Source organism: Natrix helvetica (assembly GCF_964273705.1).
Source record: "Natrix helvetica genome assembly, chromosome: 2".
NCBI lineage: Eukaryota > Metazoa > Chordata > Lepidosauria > Squamata > Natricidae > Natrix > Natrix helvetica.
In genome coordinates this window covers 45,738,943-45,760,248 of record NC_138552.1, presented here as the reverse complement: position 1 = coordinate 45,760,248, position 21,306 = coordinate 45,738,943, and the positions used below count along the sequence as shown (strand labels likewise).

General features: G+C 39.1%; 1 protein-coding gene across 3 annotated transcripts in view; it reads right to left on the bottom strand.

Annotated features, from left to right (window-relative positions):
* The window catches only part of LNPEP (leucyl and cystinyl aminopeptidase), a 68,477-nt gene that overhangs the window by 25,592 nt on the left and 21,579 nt on the right, over window positions 1–21,306 (bottom strand). For all 3 annotated transcript variants that reach the window (XM_081944604.1, XM_081944603.1, XM_081944605.1), the window contains 6 exons: window positions 13,112–13,952; window positions 11,266–11,404; window positions 6,520–6,651; window positions 5,621–5,741; window positions 1,523–1,677; window positions 518–631 (listed from right to left, as the gene is read on the bottom strand). In XM_081944604.1, coding sequence (XP_081800730.1) covers window positions 518–631; window positions 1,523–1,677; window positions 5,621–5,741; window positions 6,520–6,651; window positions 11,266–11,404; window positions 13,112–13,952 — 1,502 coding nt within the window. The remainder of the gene's footprint in view (window positions 1–517; window positions 632–1,522; window positions 1,678–5,620; window positions 5,742–6,519; window positions 6,652–11,265; window positions 11,405–13,111; window positions 13,953–21,306) is intronic.

Here is a 21,306-nt window from a genome sequence, read left to right as displayed (position 1 = left end):
GTCTCTCTAGCCTTATGTGGGCGGAGCAAGAAGGCCAGGGTTCTTGGGAGTAGTGGTGGGAAAATAGGAGGCCCGTGCATCGCTGGGCCTAGCCTGCTGAGACAAAAAAATTGTATGTTCAGACTTGCAAGATTTTGTTACTGACACCTTACAATAAACTACATGTAGCTCATCTACTTGTGTTTATGTCTGGTTTACCTGAGATAATTAATATCATTTTTGCAACGCTGAAGGTACAAACTTCCCAGTGCCACTTTTAGGCCTCTGGTCAATTAGGATGGGTCTTTTTTAGGTTTCTTCTTCTGACTATTAAGCCTTTGGGGGCTCCTCCCTCTCATCTGATTGTTTCCTAATCTCTTTCTTTGTGCACCCAAGGTCATACACATCACAAATAAATTTCTAAATAATGTAATCGGTTTTAGCTTCTGAGACTAAAGACAAATCAAGTCAAAAGAATTTAGACCCATAGAACAATACATGAGAAATATGCAAACCCACCAATTCTACATGTACTTACAGTATACAAATCTGGAAAGACCATCTTCATGGCAAGATTTTCCATAAAAGTAGCAAATCCTTCATTCAGCCACAGGTCATTCCACCATTCCATTGTTACCAGATTACCAAACCACTGGAAACATAAAGCACATATTGTAACTCTATTGTTACCTTTTGTGTCAAAAGAAGGACCACTAGGCTGAGCTATATACTAAGACTTTCAGATCTATTCCAGTCTATTGGTTCTAGCCAGAGATACCAAGAGTTCAGCTTAAGACATCCAGGAGGCTAACATATCACTATCTTAAAAACAAAAAAGGGAACATTCTCAAAAACCAGTGTATCCGTTTCTCAAAATAACATTAATCATTACAAACGGAAATAGACCAAAAAGCTTGTACTGGGGCTATGTATACTTTTTCAGCTTAAAAAAAGCCACATAATTGACTATATGATTTTTAATAAGTGCCTGTGCTGATACTTTATGGTGTGTTAATATTCAATTAACCAAAATATTCAGAAACATCTTACTTGCCTGACACAGTGCTTCAAATTGTTCTAGCTATATCACAATACTGGTTGAAGAGGATTAGAATACTATAACAATATATACAGGAAAAGCTACATTAACGACCTAACTTGAGCCACAGCCTGTACGCCTATTTCCAATTTGTTATTGCCTGTGATTCCTTCTTGTGGGGTTTTGTGTGTGTGTGTGTGCACAAATTAGTATGCAATTTTTAAACCACTTCTCTTTCCTTAAGACTTTCATGTATGTTGACTATATAAAAGGAGGAAGACTAAAATAAGTTAATTCTCAATTCTACTGCTCCCATATTGTATGCCATGTACTCTTGGTAGAAATGGTATCGCATAGAGGAAAAAAAAAGAAACCAGTTCCCATTTAAATGTGTTATGGAATAAAAATAGCAAAAGCTAAACTTCCTTGTAGACTACCAGTTTTGGAATTTCGATTATTTAAAAAGAAAAACATCTATAGTACAAAGAATAGTATATTCCATACCTGGTGGGCTAGCTCATGAGCAATAACTGCTGTCACTCTCTTTTTATCAATTGCTGAAGAGGTACTATTATCATAAAGGAGTGCTGTCTCTCGAAAAGTGATCAAACCCCAATTTTCCATTCCTGCAGCCTGAAAATCTGGAAGAGCTACAAGATCTGGAGAAAAAAAGGAAAATTCTTTTAAATACACTAGCAGCATTCACTATTTACTAAGCCTATTGAATCTTTCAATAAAATATACTGATATATACTGTATATGATATCAATATATACATTATGTCAGCCAGGTGGGTGACTTTGAGTCAGTCACTCTCTTTTAGCCCAATCCATCACACAGTGTTGTTGTTATGGGAGAATAGGAGGAAGAAGTATTATGTGTATTCCTCATTTTGAGTTGTTTATAAAAATAATAAACGTGGGATATAAATAAATGTTTAATTTCATGAACATATCTACTGTCCCTGCTGAACTTCTTGTCACTTTTAAACAACATATGTTCAATTTGTCTAAATATTTAATGTATCTCACATCTTTTATAAACTTTTTAATTCTTAAACATGTTTCAGGCACATAAATAAATGTGTCTTCTCAAAATGCTCAATTTTGGGCATTCACTATTTTTAATCATACAATAATGCAATAGAAGTCTCTCTTGCTCGGAATGGGACTGTTCTCCTCCTACCCTTCACCTTCCCTTTTTCACCCCATGGTTTCCGCCCCCAGCCATTACCCTCTCACCTCCGCTGTTTGGACCCTAGCTGTTTATTCCAGCCAAGTTCTAGTTATCTGCGGGATCGCATCCTTCCCCACACATCCCTGCGACCAATCCGCTCTCACAGAGAGGGACTCCTCCGGGTACCATCCGCTAAGCAATGCGGGCAGGCGGTGCCCAGGAGTAGGGCCTTCTCTGTGGTGGGCCCAACCCTCTGGAACGACCTCCCCCCCGATATTAGAATTACTGCTGATCTCCGCTCCTTCCGTAAGAAACTCAAGACCCACTTGTTCCAATTAGCTGGCCTGGCCCAATCGCAATTATAAGTACAATTCTATTCCTGACCTTCCTGCATGGCATTTTAAATTTTTTAATTCTGGGGTATTTTAATTGGTTTTAATTGGTTTTAATTATCAGTTAGTTTATGGATACTGTACAGACTGTGTGCTTAAGTTGTTTTGTCTGGGGTTTTGTGTTTTGCTTTGTTGTCTATTATATATTTATTGTCTGTACACCGCCCCGAGTCCCTTCGGGGAGAGGGGGCGGTTTATAAATTTAATAAACTGAAACTGAAACTGAAACAACCCTGTCTCATTAGTCCCAGGCCTTTCCTCATGGGCTTTTGGGAGAAACACTTTTTACCCTGGGCTTTTGGGCTCAGGTGACAGTTCACCGCCAGCCAATCAGAGGAAGGAAAGGGAGAAAGAGAGAGGAAGGGAGGGAGAAAGTGTTCTGTGTGGAGTTTCCTCTCCAGGGGTTTGTTTCTTCGTCCAGTTGCCTCGAGCTAGAAAATCCTTTGCACACACCCCCCAATACACAATGGCCACAGGAAAGTTAAAATCATGACTTGTCACAATTCCTCAGACTGCTTCTCTTACCTTTATGCCAAAGCTCTTAATATTATAATTACTTTAGTCATATAATCTAACTACATTGTAAAACAGTCATATACCCTAACATAGACAGATTCCTTTCTGGCAGTGTTTATCTTTTGTTATTCCTGATTGGCCTATTAACAGCACAAAAGGTGTGAGGATTGCTCTGGCAGTTTGAGTTACCAAATGAGTGCCAATTCCTGGAGGGAATGGGGATGGCATTTAAAAGGACCCATGAAGGATCCAGATCCCAATGCAGGAAGGATACAACTGACTGCAGGCACATGCTTTCGCAGGGGCACGTGTGCCACAAATGCCCAACAACCAAATGCTCAAAAGGAAAACACCTTTACAGCAGCACAACACATATACATATACTCCCCTTTGGGGAGAGGGGGCGGTCTAGAAATCAAATAAAAAAAATAAATTGAAAATAGAACAAATTCAAAGTTTCTACTTCATGTGATAATACTTATTACTTTATTGTGTTGCAAACAAACAAACAAAATATCAGTGGGGCACCTTGACTCATAAGCATTTAAAAATGCACCCAGGTGTAAAGGAGGGAGGGAAGAATAGTAGCTTCAAAAAATAAAACAAGCAATCCAAAAAATAGGTACTTTGAGTCAACATTCCAAAATATCACATTCCATTCAGATGGAAGCAAATTCTCCAAAGGCAACTATCAGAGACAAACAAACAAACAAACAGTGACCTAGGATGGAGCACTTGGACTCCGACATCAAAGAGGGAGGTAGGAGAAGAACAGTCCCTCTTGCTTACAAAATATCAAAATACCTTACTGTCATTATGTAAAGATGGGCAGCATACAAATTTAATAAAATAAATAAGTAAATATTGCACAATTTCCTATTGCACTCCCATTATATTACAGTATAATGTAATGTTTAATACTGTCACAGTATAAAGCCAAACTGAAGTTTTATTTAACCTCAGCATTCAATTCCCCAAATGGCCAACCTATGAGATGCCTATAGCCAGGTGAAATGAAAGCAACAGCAGTCTCCTCTTTTGTTTCCTAGCAAATAAAAAACTATCGGAAGCCTTAACTCTACCTAAGGGTTAAACAAAGAGTTGTTAAGATTAATAACAGTAATAACCCAGTAGAAAAAGGAAGATTAAAACCACTTGCTCCCTTCTCAATTACTCATTATACCTACACTTCTATTTATTGCCATTAACTCTGGTTAGTTTTATTGAGATTAGATATAAATCAGCTGTGCTCTTTAGGAATTCTCTTTAACCATGTGTATACTTGGCATTAGACACAAGCTACTCCTCACCAACCCCAAAAAAGTGTTGTGCAAGTTATACTACTGCTGTCTGTCTGAATCAATGCTATTTAGATAAACAATCACCTCATTGTGTTATTGAACTGTGTGGTCACTGAAATCACTGGGAGATACTACTACATGTACCGAGAGCTGCTGAGTGCCATTTGGCAGGTGCTCATATGTGGCTTTTGTGTGGTTACCCATATTCTGGAAGGTTTTCTCCCTTTGAAATTTAGGAGGCAATTACTGTAACAGTCGCTTTTGTGACGTGGTTAAGGCACCAGGCTAGAAACTGGGAGACTATGAAATGCTATTCCTGTCTTGGGCACAGGCCGGTAATTTTAGAACAGTCACTCACAGACCTAGGAAGAAGGCAATGACAAACCGCTGATGAAAAACATTGCCAAGAAAACCGTAGGGACTAATCCAGTCAGTTACCAGAAAACAGCACTAACTCAAAGGGGCAAAAGGTGGGGGGGGGGATGCTATAAAATCTTTAGCAACCTGATAAAAACTTACTCTTCCTTCAGGATTTCCTGATATGAATGTTGAAATACTATTTTGTTTTTTGTTCCTTATCCTCTCTTCCATCCCTTTAATGAAGATATTTTATGGAATGCTGTTTTGAGATTATTGTTTTATATTGTTTTATCATTTGTTTATTAGAAATTTCCTTTAATTGCTTTGCCATTTGAAATGGTTTGCGTGCATTAAATCAATACATCAATAAATATATCATGTGTGGGACTGACATTTGAAATTACCATATTTATAAGATTCATATAGTTCAGAGCACAGTAGGAAAAATTAACCTTTATTTCTTTATGCAGAAAGATTTAAAAAAATCTTCATAATTTCCATCTGGGTGCAACTACTTCTTCAGATTATTAATTATTTTAACTGATTTGCCTTGATTATTATTTCTAAATATCTTTGCTTTTTTATAAAAAAAAAGGCAATAGGAGAGCACATCTTAGCTTAGGAAGTAATAGAAGTCTGACATCATTTGGAGACTCTGCATACCAGCCTTTTAAATCATTTTACAAAATTAATAAGAGCTTTATTGCCTCCAGATTGAAATATATGTTTTAATATATGGATTACTAAACAACGTGTCTAAAAATTCCACAGTATATTCAACTTCTCCCTGCCTTTAAAAATATTTTTATAAGGGAAGGATACAACGTTGAATCTGATAAGAATAAGCAAACTCTCACCTATTTTGTTAAATGGGTATGTTATGTTAAAATAATTCTGGTAAAATTCAAGTAGCTTCACTGCTGTGTTCAAAGCATATTCAGTCTGCCCAAGCTTTTGTGGTACAGCATAAACAGATACCTGGCATAATGGGAAAGAGAGAATAAATCAGAGGAAAGTTTCAATGGCATTCAGTTTTTCATTGTCTACATTACTAAGTGAAAAAAAACCAAATATTTTCTATAATAGTTGATAAGCTAGCATTAATAAGAAGATACACAGATAACCAAGTTTCATTATTTATGATTTTTAAAAGGGTTAAGATTGTCTTAGATCCATTTGTATAGCATATTATAAAACAAAATGCAAGATGTTTTCCTTGTTTTTTTCATTTCTAAAGACTTATATCCTGATAGCACAGCAGCCATTTCTATGATGTTAATATATACATGTTCACAATTCAGGTCTGGACGACAAGTTTGGTATTTCTCCCCTTCCTTCAACTAGCATGAACAGGAGTGGCTGAGATAAAAATAGATCTCATCAGGTGGAAATAAAAGGAAGCAGTGGGTAAAATAAGAACTAAAGAAAAGCTTTACATGACTCTGTCTCTTCAGAGACAGAGTAGGCCAGCAAATGGAACTTTCTTCAAGATGATTCCTAACATTTCTCCTCTAGCCCTGACAAATGAGCAAATAGATTAACACTGAACACTACTGAATGTTGTAATAATTTGATATGATCAAAAACAAAGCAACTACCAAGCTAACCGTCAGGTCAAAAAAAACTCCACTTTCAGTGGTGCAATGACACAAGCTAGTGAACATGACTAATTCAAATCTAAGAAGTGTAACATAATATACTGGGAAACAAGGGAGACTTTTTTGGAGGGGTTAAAGGAACAAAAAAGCCCACCTACCAGAATCCCATTTGTTTTCTTACTGGTACATTTGAAGTTTCCAACAATGATAGCTACTAGGTAAGTGCTCATTTTCAAGCTCACAAAGAATTCATCTTGAAATAATCCATTTGCCAAGAGATTGCTTGATTTCTGGAAATACAAACCGGAGATCAGAATTCAATTATGTAAACAGAAGCTGCAGGTCCTGGAACATAAATCATAGAAGCCATCTGTTCTATGTTGAGATACTTGGAAAATGGCTAATACGCAGAACATAATGTACAGAACATTGTTATTTCCTATGACTGCACTACCCAACAGTTAGCAAATTAAAATTATATCAATTAATCTAAGAAGTAAACATTAGTTCAATATAGAGTAAGTTCATCTGCAAGAGTTAGACCAAAAATAATAAGCACTGATTTTATAAAGATTTGTATGTGATATGCTTCATGAATGTGTTAACTGAGAAAGAAATATTCATCGAGAGTATTAGCAGTATTAGCAGGAACCACTGCTAATATTCAACTTATCTTTTGGTTGCATTATGCTTTTAAACAAACACAATTTATTTCATGATATGATCTCAGCCTGACTAGGGTTCCTTCAAAAGACTGCTCTTACAGTGCATTACATAAACCTAATATATAGTTTATTAAGAGCAACAATGATGCCAAATTTGCAAACCATCACTGAAAAACAAGAGCTCATAGCTTGAAAGCAAATTGTGTAAACAATTTAATAAAGGATTAACTATCAGTCTCCCCATTTTTGCTTTTATTTCAATTTCACTTGAAAAGATCAGGGTAGTCCATAGTACGGCATATTATGCACAAAATGATGCTACATGGAAGGCAAAGTTAAAAAGGCACTCTAGGGAACATTTGTTAGGGTGCCAAATAATTGCATTATAAAATTTCCAAGAACAGTCTAATCCCACTACTAATCAACTACTAATCAGCTAGCACTGCATTCAAACAATAATTAAACTTTGATACCCAAGCAGTCGTTTAATTAAATAAATAAAGCAAAAAAAAGTCTCAGGATACATTGTATTTCTATTTTATAGTATAGTAATTATTTCTAAATTCAAATAAATGTATACAAATTAGCAAAGAAAATTTAAACATCTAACTCTTTTGCTTTATTTTTTTTCATATTTCAAAGGCTATCATCAGAAATACCATAAATCCAATAATCATATATAATTAACTATATTTCTATAGTGGTACACTCTACAATGATTCATGATGGTGTATAATAAAAATAAAATTTATGTAATGCAAACCCTAAGAATCTACAATAATCAAAGTATTTTATAAATTACTAAAATAAAATTAATAATATCATCCCAGAGATATATCATAATCAAATGTTTTTCTGAACATCTCAGTTTCTAACATTTCTCTAGCTGTCAGAAGTGATGGAGTCACCCAGATTTTTAATGAAAGGCATATGAGCAAAGCTGAGAAACAAAATGTCCTTGTTTCCCCTTTGATCCCGTAAGGGGGAGAAAGAACACTCCATCTCAGATTGCAACATGTGTACTGTATGTGTACGGTCCACTTGAAGAAATGCTCCTTTAAGAAGCCAGGTTCCAAGCCATGTAAGGCTTTAAATCCGGACAACCATTAATCAAACTATGATGGGATTCAGTTTAGTTCAAAGTCCACCCTCCTCCCCAAAATACACACACACATACACATTAAACAAATTACTATAGCCTTCCAAGCCCTAGGTCGATTCCCACTGCTTGGCTTAGGATGAAGATATATAACATATAGTGGTGATACAGCCTCAACCAGCAAATGAATTACAGAATAACAGAGTTGGAAAGGATCTTGGAGATCTTCTTGACCAAATCCTGCTCAAGCAGCAGACCCTATACCCGTGATGGCGAATCTACTAAAAAGGAACCTGCCTGATCGCTGGAATCCAAAGGGAAATGAGGAGAGAGCTGCCAGCACGGGGGGGGGGGGGGAGAAGCGGCAAGGAAAGAGGCTTCTTTCACTCATGCTGGCTGCTCTGTTCCCCCTCCCCCCCCTGCTACTAAAAAGGATCCTGCCTGGGGGATCCTGGGGGGGGGGGTTTAGTCCCACAAACTTTGTTTTCCTGTCCAAAACGGCAAGAAACACGATGGAAAAATGCTACGGAGGGGAAATTAAATAGGCAAAGAAATGCTTGGGAGAAGCGAGGGCCTGGGCGATACTGGGTGGGGCAGGCTCCATGGAGTGGTGCTGAAATGGAGAAAAGGGCAACAGAGCAGCCACCTTGAAGGAAAAAAGCTGTTTTTTCTTATTTCCTTGCTGCTTGCCTTTCCCTCATGCAGATAGCTCTCTTCCTCATTTCCCTTTGGATTGCAGCGACCAGGCAGGATCCTCTGTGCTAGCAGGAGGGGGGGGGGGAGAGAGAGAGAGAAACAGAGCAGCCACCTTAAGGGAAAAAAGCTGCTTTTTCTTCTTTGCTTGCCGCTTGTCTTTCCCCTGTGCCAGCAGCTCCCTTCCTCATTTGTCTATTGACTTTAGTGCCCAGGATCCTCTTTAATAGAAGGGGGGAATTTAGCAACTGGACTCACACCTGCCATAATAAAAAGGGCCCAATCTTTACACATGATAAGGGAAGGTTTTTTGACACAGGAGCACACTTGAGCATCCCCCCACCCCAACCTCTGCCCGTTTGTGGCAGAGCAACTTCTCCCCTCACTGGGTGTTAGCTAAGGGGAAGCAGCCAGAGCAAGGAGTGGCGAGGAAGCCTTGCGCAAAAATGCGCGGTCCACACCGGTGAGAGGGGGCATTAAGTTATGTGGGTGGGCACTCAAGTTCTTGTGATAGCGCGCACGCATGTGCTTTTGGCACCCTAGGCAAAAAAGGTTCGCCATCACTGTCCTATACCATTTCAGACAAATGGCTGTCCAATCTCTTTTTAAGAGCCCCCATGATGAAGTACCCGGAGGTTGCCTCTCTCCTTAATTAGTTTCCATCCATTCCTTCTTGTCGTCCTTCTGGTACTTCAGAAAATAGGCTGACCCCCTCTTCTTTGTGGCAGCCCCTCAAATATTGGCACACTGTTATCATGTTGCCCCTAGTCCTTCTTTTCACTATCCAATTCCTGCAACCATTTTTCATGTTTTAGCCTCCAGCTCTATTCATCTCTGTTGCTCTTCTCTGCATTCTTTCCAAAGTCTCAACATCTTTTTTACATTGTGGTGACCAAAACTGGATGCTGTATTCTAAGTGCAGTCTTATTAAGATCTTATAAAGCAATATTAACACTTCACCTGATCTTGATTCTATCCCTCTATTTTAATGCAGCCTAGGATTGCATTGGCTTTTTTGGCAGCTACAGCACACTGTTGGCTCTTATTTAAGTGATTGTCCAGGCAAAGATCCCTCTCAGTTACTGCTATTGAGCCAGATTTCACCTAATCTGTACCTGTACAAATTCACATTACATTTTTCCCACTTTCCTATCAACCTCTTCTATCCTCAAACTTTCCTATTGATTCCTTCTCGCCTTCTCCCCCCAGAGGGTCTCTTTTTTTGAATAAGACATAAAATTAAACCACCCAATCATTTGTGGCACTTCCTTAATGACTGTGCCCCCAATGACAATCTGTTTTATGTTCCTGGTGTCTAACCTACTCAAGGCAGGATCCATAGCTATGGTCTACAACTCTTGGTACCACAAACTGATCTCACTTATTACAGGCAATCAGAATTCTGGCCTTTCAACCAGCTGAACACTCTCTTTCTACAGCCTTCTCAGTCGCCTAGGCCAGATGTTGTTAATGAAAAGATTCCTCAGCTATTCTTTCCCCAGCTACTTTTTCTCCACCCAGACTGAACAGCTACTTCTGAACCACACTGGCATGGATTTTAGTGAATCCTGGTCTTTTCCCATCTTCTCACTTTTTCCTTCATTTTATAATCAACGGCCACCATTACAGTGCTCTCAATCTTCTGTCTAGTCCCAATCCTATTTCAACCAATTTCATCATGCCTTCATTTTTTTGTAAAATATTGTCCTACCAATTCAACTGACTCTTATTCAGCAACATTAAAACTCTAATAAACGCAACACTTGAATCATTTTCTCAGCCACTTTCTGTTTCTTCTCACATTTTCACTCTTCAATAGCTGACCACCAGCATCCAACCTACTTCTTTGTTCTTTTAGCATAGTGGGATCCTATATGGCTCAACTAACATGCACAGATGTTAGGTTTGGAAAAAAGATCACAATATTCAAAACTCACCCTTTTATTGATCACCCATCTTCCTGCTAATCCTGAAATCTAATTTTGCAGGTTTGTCAGCCACTTTTTTTGAGGGGGGGGGGTGTTACCATGTCCTTCCATTTAGCAGAATATCACTGCACTACAGTGATATTATTTTCTACATCTTACAATAATTAAAAATCAATCCATTTAAATGCATAGTCACTTACAAAATGGAATTTCTAATTCTGTTGACAAAAAGGAGAAATATACTGCCTTCATGTCCTATGTGTGGGATTCCCAGGGCAATCTAGCTAGCCTCCGAGGGAAAGTGGAAAGTAGACTAAATCAATCTTTTAGTTTTTCTTATCTTCTAAAGCTACATTTACCTTTATTATTGTGGAAATACAAAACTATAACTAATAGACACATAAATTCATAAAATAAAGTCCTTTACCAAGTAATACAATTTTCCTGTCCTGTGGCACAGTTCATGAGCATGTAACTGCATAAACATCATACCACAAAAAGGTATGGATAACTATATACCTTTGGCATATTTGACAGAGCAATGTATTGATCTTCTCTGTTGATTTTTACTTGAAAATTGGCTTTGAATGCTGGTTCATCAAAACAAGGGAATGCTGCTCTTGCTGATAAGGGCTCAAACTGAGTTGCTGCAAGCCAACTGATAAAAAGAAAAACATTCAAAGTTGATTTCTGCTTAATTTATATATGTTACATAATTCAGAAATAAAATGTGGAGAGAAAAATATAATCCTAACCATGTTACTTTAATTGTTTCAAAAAAGTAAAATGCTACGCCATCTACATTCTTGAAAGGACCTAACAGATTTCTAGGATACCAAATCTTTATGAATATGTAGGATTACAGGGAATTGATACAAAGAAGTGGTCTTCATAACACTTCATTCAAGAAAACTTTTAAACTTAAAAGTATCTTCCCAAGAAATCTTTATATTTACAATACATTGTAATTTTTTACCTTAGTCCATCTTATGCCTTGGATTTCCTAACAATTAAGATCAGCAAATTGCATTTGGTATTAGCCATACTAACAGTAACAATTACATATATAGACACATTTTAAAATTAAGTTTTCTGTATATTATCCACAACAAGGAAAAGAATTATTTATCCTTATTTCATGAAATATTACAAGGCAATACATGTATTCAACAAAATAAATTTTGTATTAACAACCAAAAAATCCTTCATTATTATTCAGGTATTTTTGTAAATAATTACCTGAAAACTAGACAGGGCACATTTATTACTACCAGTACTAAGGTTATTAAATTCATTGTGTTCAAAATTTACCATTACATATATGTCACTATGTACAGGGGAAACTCGAAAAATTAAAATATCGTGCAAAAGGGTTTTTATGAACTGTAAGCCATAATCATCACAATTATGACAAATCATGGCTTGAACTATCTTGCTTTGCATGTTATGAGTCTATCTCATATATTAATTTCACCTTTTAAGTTGCATTACTGAAATAAATGAACTTTTGCACGATATCCTAATTTTTTTGTGTTTCACCTGTACATATTTCCCTTTTCAGTCTGGCTGGTGTTCATAAATAGTGCAGACGAATGTACAGAATTCCTATCAAAGTAAAGCAAGGTAGATGGGAGCCAATTCTCCATTTGTCAAACTGCTACATGCCAATACTAACCAAGGAATAAGGGGATTCACTTTTTCTCAGTCAGATGAATGCCAAATAGGTTGGTGAAGTATTTAACCCCTCATTCAGCAAATTACATTTTATCTGCACTTCACTCTTTATTATTCATCAGACTGTCACACTTTGCCAATATCATCCAGCTCATTGGCCTAATACTACTTGGGCATAAGGTCCAGCCATAAACATGCTCTGCTTGCTCCAATTTAGTACAATACTATTAATACTGATTGGCAGCAGTCTTTCTGGATTTACAGCAATAAACTTCCATGAAAATACCCAGATTTAAATCAGGGAATTTTTTTTGCATGCCAGGAAGATGTTCTGCTTCTAAATAAACAATAGTGCTTTATTTCTACAATAGGATTCCATAATATTCAGCAATATAGATAATATTAAAACTAATCTATAAAGATGGGTATAATTATTTTAGCTACTTTATGTGTTAATCAGGAAGCCAGATATTTTGGTATGAAGAGAAATCTGAAAATAAATCAACAGGAAGAAAATGAGGTTACAGTGCATCAGAGATGTGTAACCTTTTTCCAGATGTGTTGTTCTGTTGGTTGTTAGGTAGCATGCCAAGGGTGGAGATAATTATTTTTTTAGCAATTTTAAGACAAAAATAGATGCATATCATTTTTTCCCAGTTAAGGTAAAAAAATAAATTAGTTCTAATCTTACCTTGTTGAGCTGTTATTCTTAAAGGCAATTTTGTAAAAGCCAGAGTAAGTATCTGATAAATTGGAGGAATACTCTATGCTGATGTTATATTTATGCCCTGCAAGAAGAGCTTCTGGAGCTATGATTGCAATCTGGTCATTCATTGGATATTCCAGGAAATCAGCTGGTTTTGGCTGGCTTGAACCCAGTGAAGCAAATGTTACCTTGGTAATATTAAGCTTTGAACTATGAAGTATAACATGCATAGTAGCCTGGATAACCTCCACAGTTATCTGAACAGAACCTGTAAATCTCATTGTGGTTAGATTTGGCTGCAGAAAAATATCATAATGTTTTGGAATAACAAATTCTGGAAGCCTAAAATGAGCCCATGGAAATGGTTTCCCATTAGTTGCCAAAGGATATATATCTTCCATTGTGTGGTTTTTGCTGTGACAACCTTCTTTGGTAAAAGTGCACTTGGGGAGAAGATAGATCGCCATTATTACGGAGACAGCAATCACAAGGACAACTGCACAGATTATTGTGGTCCTTACGGATGGAGTGGAACACGATCCATCTGAACGTTGCCTATAACCAGCCATATTACTTCGCAGACCAGTACTTCTATTCATGAAAGACATTCCCAAAAGTTTGGCTGATGACGATTCATAATCCTCTTCATCCTCATCCATTTCATGATCTCCAAGACCACGTACAAGAAGACGAGAACTTCTTGGTTCATATTCTACCTCATCGGGCTCCAAAGGATGCAAGCTAGGCTCTTTAGCCAAGTCAACCACATCAGGCTCTTCCTCAAACATGCTGTTTTCAATCATATTTCTAGGTAACTGAACTCGATCTAAGAAACACAAAAGCAGCATGTTACACAAAAAGTAACTGAAATAGCTGTGTTGGGTTTTTGATTACTTTACATATAGTTGATAAAAAATGTGGTTCATATTATGGTTCTCATATAAGAAACTATTTGCAATGCATCTGTAAAGTAACAACTCAAATGGCTGCTGTAATAGCTGATAAAAAAATGGATGAATCAAAATTCTTTGGCGATTTCTTCATAATTAAAATGAATGATCATAGATAAGGTTAGAGAGAGCATACAATTCAGAATGGATATAACATTACATCAACAGAAAGCTACTTGCAAAGTGGGAATTCTATAGTCTAGAGCAGGAGTGTAAAACTTGATCACATCACGGGCCGTATTGTGATGTATCCCGAAGTTTTTTGCCTTTGCGGAGCCAGGGTAGGCGTGGCTGGGGTATCCAGTTTGACAGGTCTGATCTAGAGCCACCCGCTGTTCCAGATGTGTAGACTACCTTAAGAATAGGTTTTAAGGATGAGCTAGCAAAATGATAAGTGGATCACTAAATTTTACTAGTGCCAAAGTCTCTTCCATTACCTTTACCTTTAAGGAAATCACAGAAAGCAAATTCATCATTCAGTACAGCTTGCTTCAAATATTCTTACTAAAACACAATACATTTTCTTTTAAAATATATCACTAAGATCAGACACAGTTTATAAAATGAAACTGCAATCACTACAAATACGTAAGCAAATTCTGGTCATAATATCTCTGAATCTACTGAAATTTTTCATTAATGTCTCCACTCCAAAATGCACTGATTTAGCTCATGCTGCAGAAGTTTTGGCCTTATCAAAAAACTATTATCTGTTTGGCCTTATCAAAAAACTATTATACATTCCAAATATTACTGGAGGTTTTTGTCTTTAATAAGCATAGTGCTTTGAAGCAAAATTTAAAAATACGAGTAACAAACAGCAAGCATTCATTAAATACTGTACTAGATTACATCTGCATTATATTTTATAAAATAAAACATAAACTTGCTTTATATGCAGACACCTCTGCTCAGTTACAGGGAAGTATAATTCATATTCAAAAATAAAACTTTGTCTTATAATGTGATTTTACTTAATACGCAGAATAGTCCCATAGCAAAACATGCAGAAATGTATTTATTATATAGCCCTGAAATCATTTGTACTAAAATTAGACTTATTGTAGCCTTACTTAGAGCAGTGATGGCAAATGTTTTTCTGTGAGGTGCATGTGTGCGTGCCCATAACCATAATGCAATGCCCTCCCCCCTGTGCATGCACACAGCCCCCTCCCCACTCCCCCCTGCACAAGTGCGTGGGCCTCACTGAAGACTCCGGATTTCTGGTAGGCCCGTCAGGCGGTTTTTTGCCCTCCCCAGACTTCAGGAAAGCTTCCTGAAGCCTGGGGAGAGTGAAAAATGCCCCAATTGGCCTACCGGAAGTCAAAAGGCCAAAAATTGGCCAGTGTGCGCAGAGTAACTAACTAGATTAACATTATTCTGAAATGTTTAGGTACACATATTAACTTGTAATATACTCTTCAGCATTTATACATCTGAACTCTTCCAACTTTATTAACAGTGACATATGGATTTCCCCCCATACCATTAATATCAGCAGACAACTTCACTGCAGGCAACTGCTAAGATATCTGCTTCAATTATGCATTAAGCAGTCTGTCATATTATAAATAAATATGAATTATTTAAAAAAAGTCAAAGTGCATTAGAATGTAATACTTACATAGTGTTGCATCTAGCAGACTAGAGCAATTTTCCTAAACAAGTTACAATGTTCTTCACAAGCCGGCAGAAACACTAATGGTGAAATCTGCATAATTGTGCTATAGGAAACTATACAAAAATCCTTTCCCCCCTCAATTCAAAAATATATTCGTAATTCAATGACCAATTCAACTAACAATTAATATTTTTATGCTTCTTAATTTTGAACACCAAGAAACATTTGGGGGAGATTTGGGATCCAGCAGCTGCTAAGCACATGCCTGGTAGAATGTTCCATATGCAACTGGTAATATTGCTAATTCAAAGGATGATAGAAAGTGCCTCCATCTGAGTTCTCAGAGAGCCTCTGACAATCAAAGTAGAAAAAAGTTAATGTAGTGAGTACTAGTTAATATTGTATAGTACTGCTATGCTATACTATGTAGATGAAAGTATATAGTGATGAAAAGTCCATCAGAACTAAAGTAAGTTCTGTGTACATGTCAATCATGTTTATCCAATTCACTGAAACTAACTGGATTAAATTTGCTTAGAATTTTCTGGCTAGAGATATGGTTCACCTACTATAGATTCATGATTAGGGGACTGTGACCAAATTGCTTAATTCCTTACTTCCCCTATCCCAGGCGCTTTACTTAGGCTCATAGACTTCAATAACGACAGTCTATGAGCAGCATATGGTACCACTCAATGGTATGTGTTATGGCAATTTAATTAAAACAAATACAGTACATATAAAATTATATTTATTCTAACAATTCCTTATGCAAGACTGTAAATAATGTTTTCAAGAAATGAAAAACAATTTAGTACAGAACAGGAAACATAGGCCTTGTATAAGTGGGTCATTGCATATGAGTGAAACTGAAACAAGGGAAATGGACACATTCTACTCCCCCCTCTAACTTTCCCATGCATTACTTGATGTGGTTATTGCCTGATCTGCAGTCATATTAAATCTGAAAATGCTTTAAATCACTTTTCAAAGCTTTATTTTAAGAGTACAAAAATATCTTCAAACAATCTGACTATCAGGAAGGTTTGGGGTGGCGTTTCCATAGAGGCTTAATCTCTGTTCTGTCAAGGCAGCACAAGTATCAGATAGAAATGAAACATATTAAGAAATACAAGCATAAAACAAAAGTGCTAACAGTTATTGATGGACTGATTTTATTCTGAGAAAGAAAGGACAATATATATATTACCAGTTAGCTAAGCATTGGAAATTTAATGTAAGCATCAAATTTTTAAATCCAAATTGTATGAAACAGTCACCATTTTTGTGCAGAGTTAGCCTTCAGGATTGAGCATGATCTGAACAACAGATTTCCTGACATTTGACTTGACATAGTTGATCCTCAACTATGGTTGAGGATCTTCAGAGGCAACACAGACCATGGCTACTGAGCAGAGATGGTTCTCCTTTGCCTTTGAAGATGCCAGCCACAGCTGTCAACAAAACATCAGCAAATTTGTTGTCTAGACCACCATGTTCACTAAACCTGAAGCCCAACAAATGTTGACTGTGAAAGTCAATATCAGTGTATTAGTCACAATTTGCCATCCTTTAATCACAGGAGTATTTTCTGGCTTTCTATCAGAAATGTAAGCACACAGTATAACTTCATAAAATAACAAATAGTAAAAAGGAATCTTATTTATTCGGTCCTGTTTCCTGCTCAACATCTGCTTAAGACTGCTAGACAGCAAAAACTCATCATCCAGAATAATAGTCTGTTTCACTGATACTTGTTCTGACCTTTAAGACATTTCCCTTAATGTTTCACCAAAATCTCTTTCTTTTGCGATTTCCCCTCTGGGATTCTAATCCTGCCTTGAAATAACAGAAAATGATTTTGCTCCATTATCGCCATGATAGCTTTTTAAATATTTAGAGGACATTAACGTATCTCCCTTCCAGCTTCCTTTTAAGGCTGAACAATCTTCAATCTTTCAGTTGTTCCTCATACAAATACCTTCTCCAAGTGTGCTCATATCTGTGAATGTGTCAGGCCTGTAATTCTGTTCCTTTTAGGATCTTTGGCCTGCCACATAATTAAAACATATATATATTATGCTGTTTCATTGGTATAGTAGTTGGGAGGGGGGAATAGAAAGGAGTAGGATTGTGGAATGTATTGTTATGAATTTCTTAGGAGCTCAAGGTCGTCTTTTGTCTCCGCACCTCGACACCTGGCCGGAAGAAGAGGGGTGTACATGCCAGCGTGGAAGATGAAGATTGGACCATGTGATGAATTATGGGGTGTGGGGAAAAATGATGAACTTTTAACTGGGTGAATTCACCGGATGTACATTAGAGTTGAAATTCACCAGCTTAATGCCAACATGCCTGTCTTATTAAATTGGAGTTTTAAGGACTACTTTGCCTTGGACAATGATTTAATTCTGCATGATATTTGGAACGCTGACATTATTTCAACTCTCCCTTAAAAAAATTTTTTCTTTCATCGGGGTACTGAATCCCAGCTCTGACCCAACCTTGGGCAGGATGAAATTTCAGTGAAGATGGAGGAAGGAAAGAATGCAGCAGAGAAAGCTAAGGATGATGGATCGCTTATTTTTGTCGAAACCATCTATGCACCTTCTAAAGAAATGGTTCAACAAGCAGAGGCGAAGCAAAGGGAGCTTCAGCAGGGCGCCCGGCGAAAGAAACCGAAACCAAGATATCCCTCACAGACGGAGTTTGATCTGCGGGAGGAAGGTTCGGGATTTATTGCTTCTCAGGAATGCTTGCTAGAAGGAGAGGGGCCCCCCAAGGCAGCTCTGACAGACGACTGGAGCATGGGAAGAAGAGCAAATGAATGGAGATCTCAGTCGCTCTCACGCAGCCAGTCTTTGATGGGCCTTCCCGACCAATTCCGACGCCTAAATGTGAGTGAACAAAAACCCCTGGGGCCCCCAGAACCACCCGGGTGGAGCCTAGCAAAGCCCACATTATCCTTTCCCAGCAGAGAAACTGCTGCGCAGTGGAGCGGAGACCTTGGGTCTTTCCACACAGCCATCAGCGAATCAGCACCCCCCCCCTCCTGGAGTGAAAAAAAGTTGGGAAGTAAAACTTAACCAGCCGAAAGGGGCCTGGAACACTTTCACCTCCCCCCCTCTGCAAAGCGATGGCTCTGGACCCATCAATCAAGCCAATTCAGGTTGGGCTTTCTTCCCGGGTCATGGATGGGCTCAATGCCAGTGGACGCCTGCCCCTTCCCAACTAATGGCGCCACCCCAAATAGCTGCTCAGAGGCAGAGCCAGGGACTGGGACTACCACAGGGCCCAGCCCCCCCCCCCCACCAATGCCTCAGCAGACTTTTACCCAACCGATGGGTGTGGCCCCACAAAGAAGCTTACCACCCCAAGCAGCAGGCTGACAGGTTGCTCCGGTTCAACCACCAGCACCCCCTCCTCCTCCCACACCCCCAAGGTTCCGTGCAACCTATGATGGCAGCCGAGACAAACTAGCTTACTTTATGAATCAAGTGTTGGCATACGTTGACCAAGTAGGCCCACAATACCTGACGGATCGAGAACTGATCCAAGAAATAGCAGAGGGGATGAATGAAGGAGAGGCAGCACAATGGATAGCGGAACTCCATGAAGAAGCAGCTCCTGAGTTAGATGACATAACGGGGTTCATCCAACTGATGTGGGCCCGATTTTACGATGTGGCCCAACAGGTAGATGCTGAAGACCAGATCCAGGAATTACGACAGGGGGGTCGGCCGGTCAAAGAATTAGTTTGGGAATTCCGGAGAATAGCTGGAAGACTACGTTACTGGCCAGAGAGACTATTGGTCTATACGTTCAAAAAGGCCTTAGATCCCAAACTGAAACAAGCTTGTGCCGTAAGGGGGACTCCAGATCGTATCCAAGAATGGTACACCACTGCAATCATACTGGACCACGAGATTAACAACTATCCAAAGCCAGGTACCAGAACCCCTGAAAAAAACCGTTAGCCCACCGAACGCAGAGGCAGCAAACTGAAAAGCTCCCGCCAACCCCGCGATCCTGGGGCCCCAAAATAAAGTGCTACCGTTGTGGTCAGCTTGGCCACCGGGCATCTACATGCTGGGCTCCAGCCCCAGTTCCACAACCACGCCAACCACCTGCCAGCACAGTCAAGAAAACCCCCAGAAAACCACCAGAAAAAAGTCGTCTGGCACAACAGCCAGCAGGGGCAGAGAGCGAAGCCACTGAAAACGCCCTGGCCACCTCAGAAGAGGAAGAGGAAGGAAACCCAGAAGACGACCCAATGGTGAGTGCACCTATCCGCCCCTTCCAAATAAAAGCCAAACTCCAAATACCGAAAACGGGGGTAGAAGGGGAAGTTGGGGTGATTACAGATACCGGCTGCACCCGATGCTTAATCAGCATGTCAATAGTGGAGCAACTAGGTATACGCACCAGACCCCTGAAACAACCCATTCCGTTTGAGCAAGTGGATGGAACCCTAATTGGGGGAGCTCCGGCTACAAAGATCACTGAGTTAGTAAAACTGGTGATAGGCCGCCACTATGAGTTCCTCAGATTCATCGTGGCCCCTGGAATGCAGGAGTCAGTTATCCTAGGGCTTGCATGGTTGGACAAGTGGGAACCTACCATAAAGTGGGAGGATGGCGTTAGAAAGGTGACTATTGGACTTGGGCCGTTACCACCGGTGGAACCAAAAGGCCACCCAGGAACATTTGAACCTAACAGCCCAACCCATCCAGAACCTGCAGCAACCGCAGCAGACACTAAACTTCCGGGAATCCAACGAGTCCCAAAGATCTATTGGGATCTGGCGGAGGTGTTCAGTGAGGAAGACGGAAACTACCTTCCACCTCACCGCGCCACAGATTGTGCCATAGAGTTCAAACCTGAGGTAACCTTACCAAAGCCCAAAATGTACTCTATGACGCCTAAAGAGATGATAGAATTGAGGAAGTACATCGACACCAATTTGAAAAGAGGGTTTATTGAACCAGCAAAATCAAAAGTAGCGGCCCCAGTGCTCTTCAGGGAAAAGAAAGATGGGGGGGGGGTTCGCCTCTGTATGGACTTACGAGCTTTGAATGTGGTATGCGAAAAGAATACCTATCCCCTCCCTCTCATGAAAGATATGTTGAACCACTTGGCTAAGGGCAAGATCTTCACCAAGCTGGATTTGAGAGAGGCGTATTACCGTATACGAATCCGGAAAGGGGATGAGTGGAAGACCGCTTTTAATACTCCCTTAGGCAGCTTCCAATATAAAGTCATGCCTTTCGGACTACAAGGAGCACCCGCAGTATTCATGCAGTACATAAATGAAGTGCTACACGACCACCTGTACCGCGGAGTACTCGTTTATTTAGATGACATCTTGATCTTCTCTGAGACCATGGAAGAACATGTGAAACTGGTACGGCAAGTCCTGAAAAAACTTCTAGCTGCCAAACTTTATGCAAAAATATCATAATCCAAACGGATGCCAGTGATGTCGCGATAGCCGCGGTGCTACTACAAAAGAATAAAGAAGGCCACCTCTTACCATGCGCTTACATCTCCAAGAAACTCACCACTACGGAAAGAAGGTGGCCCATTTGGGAGAAGGAGGCATTCGCGAT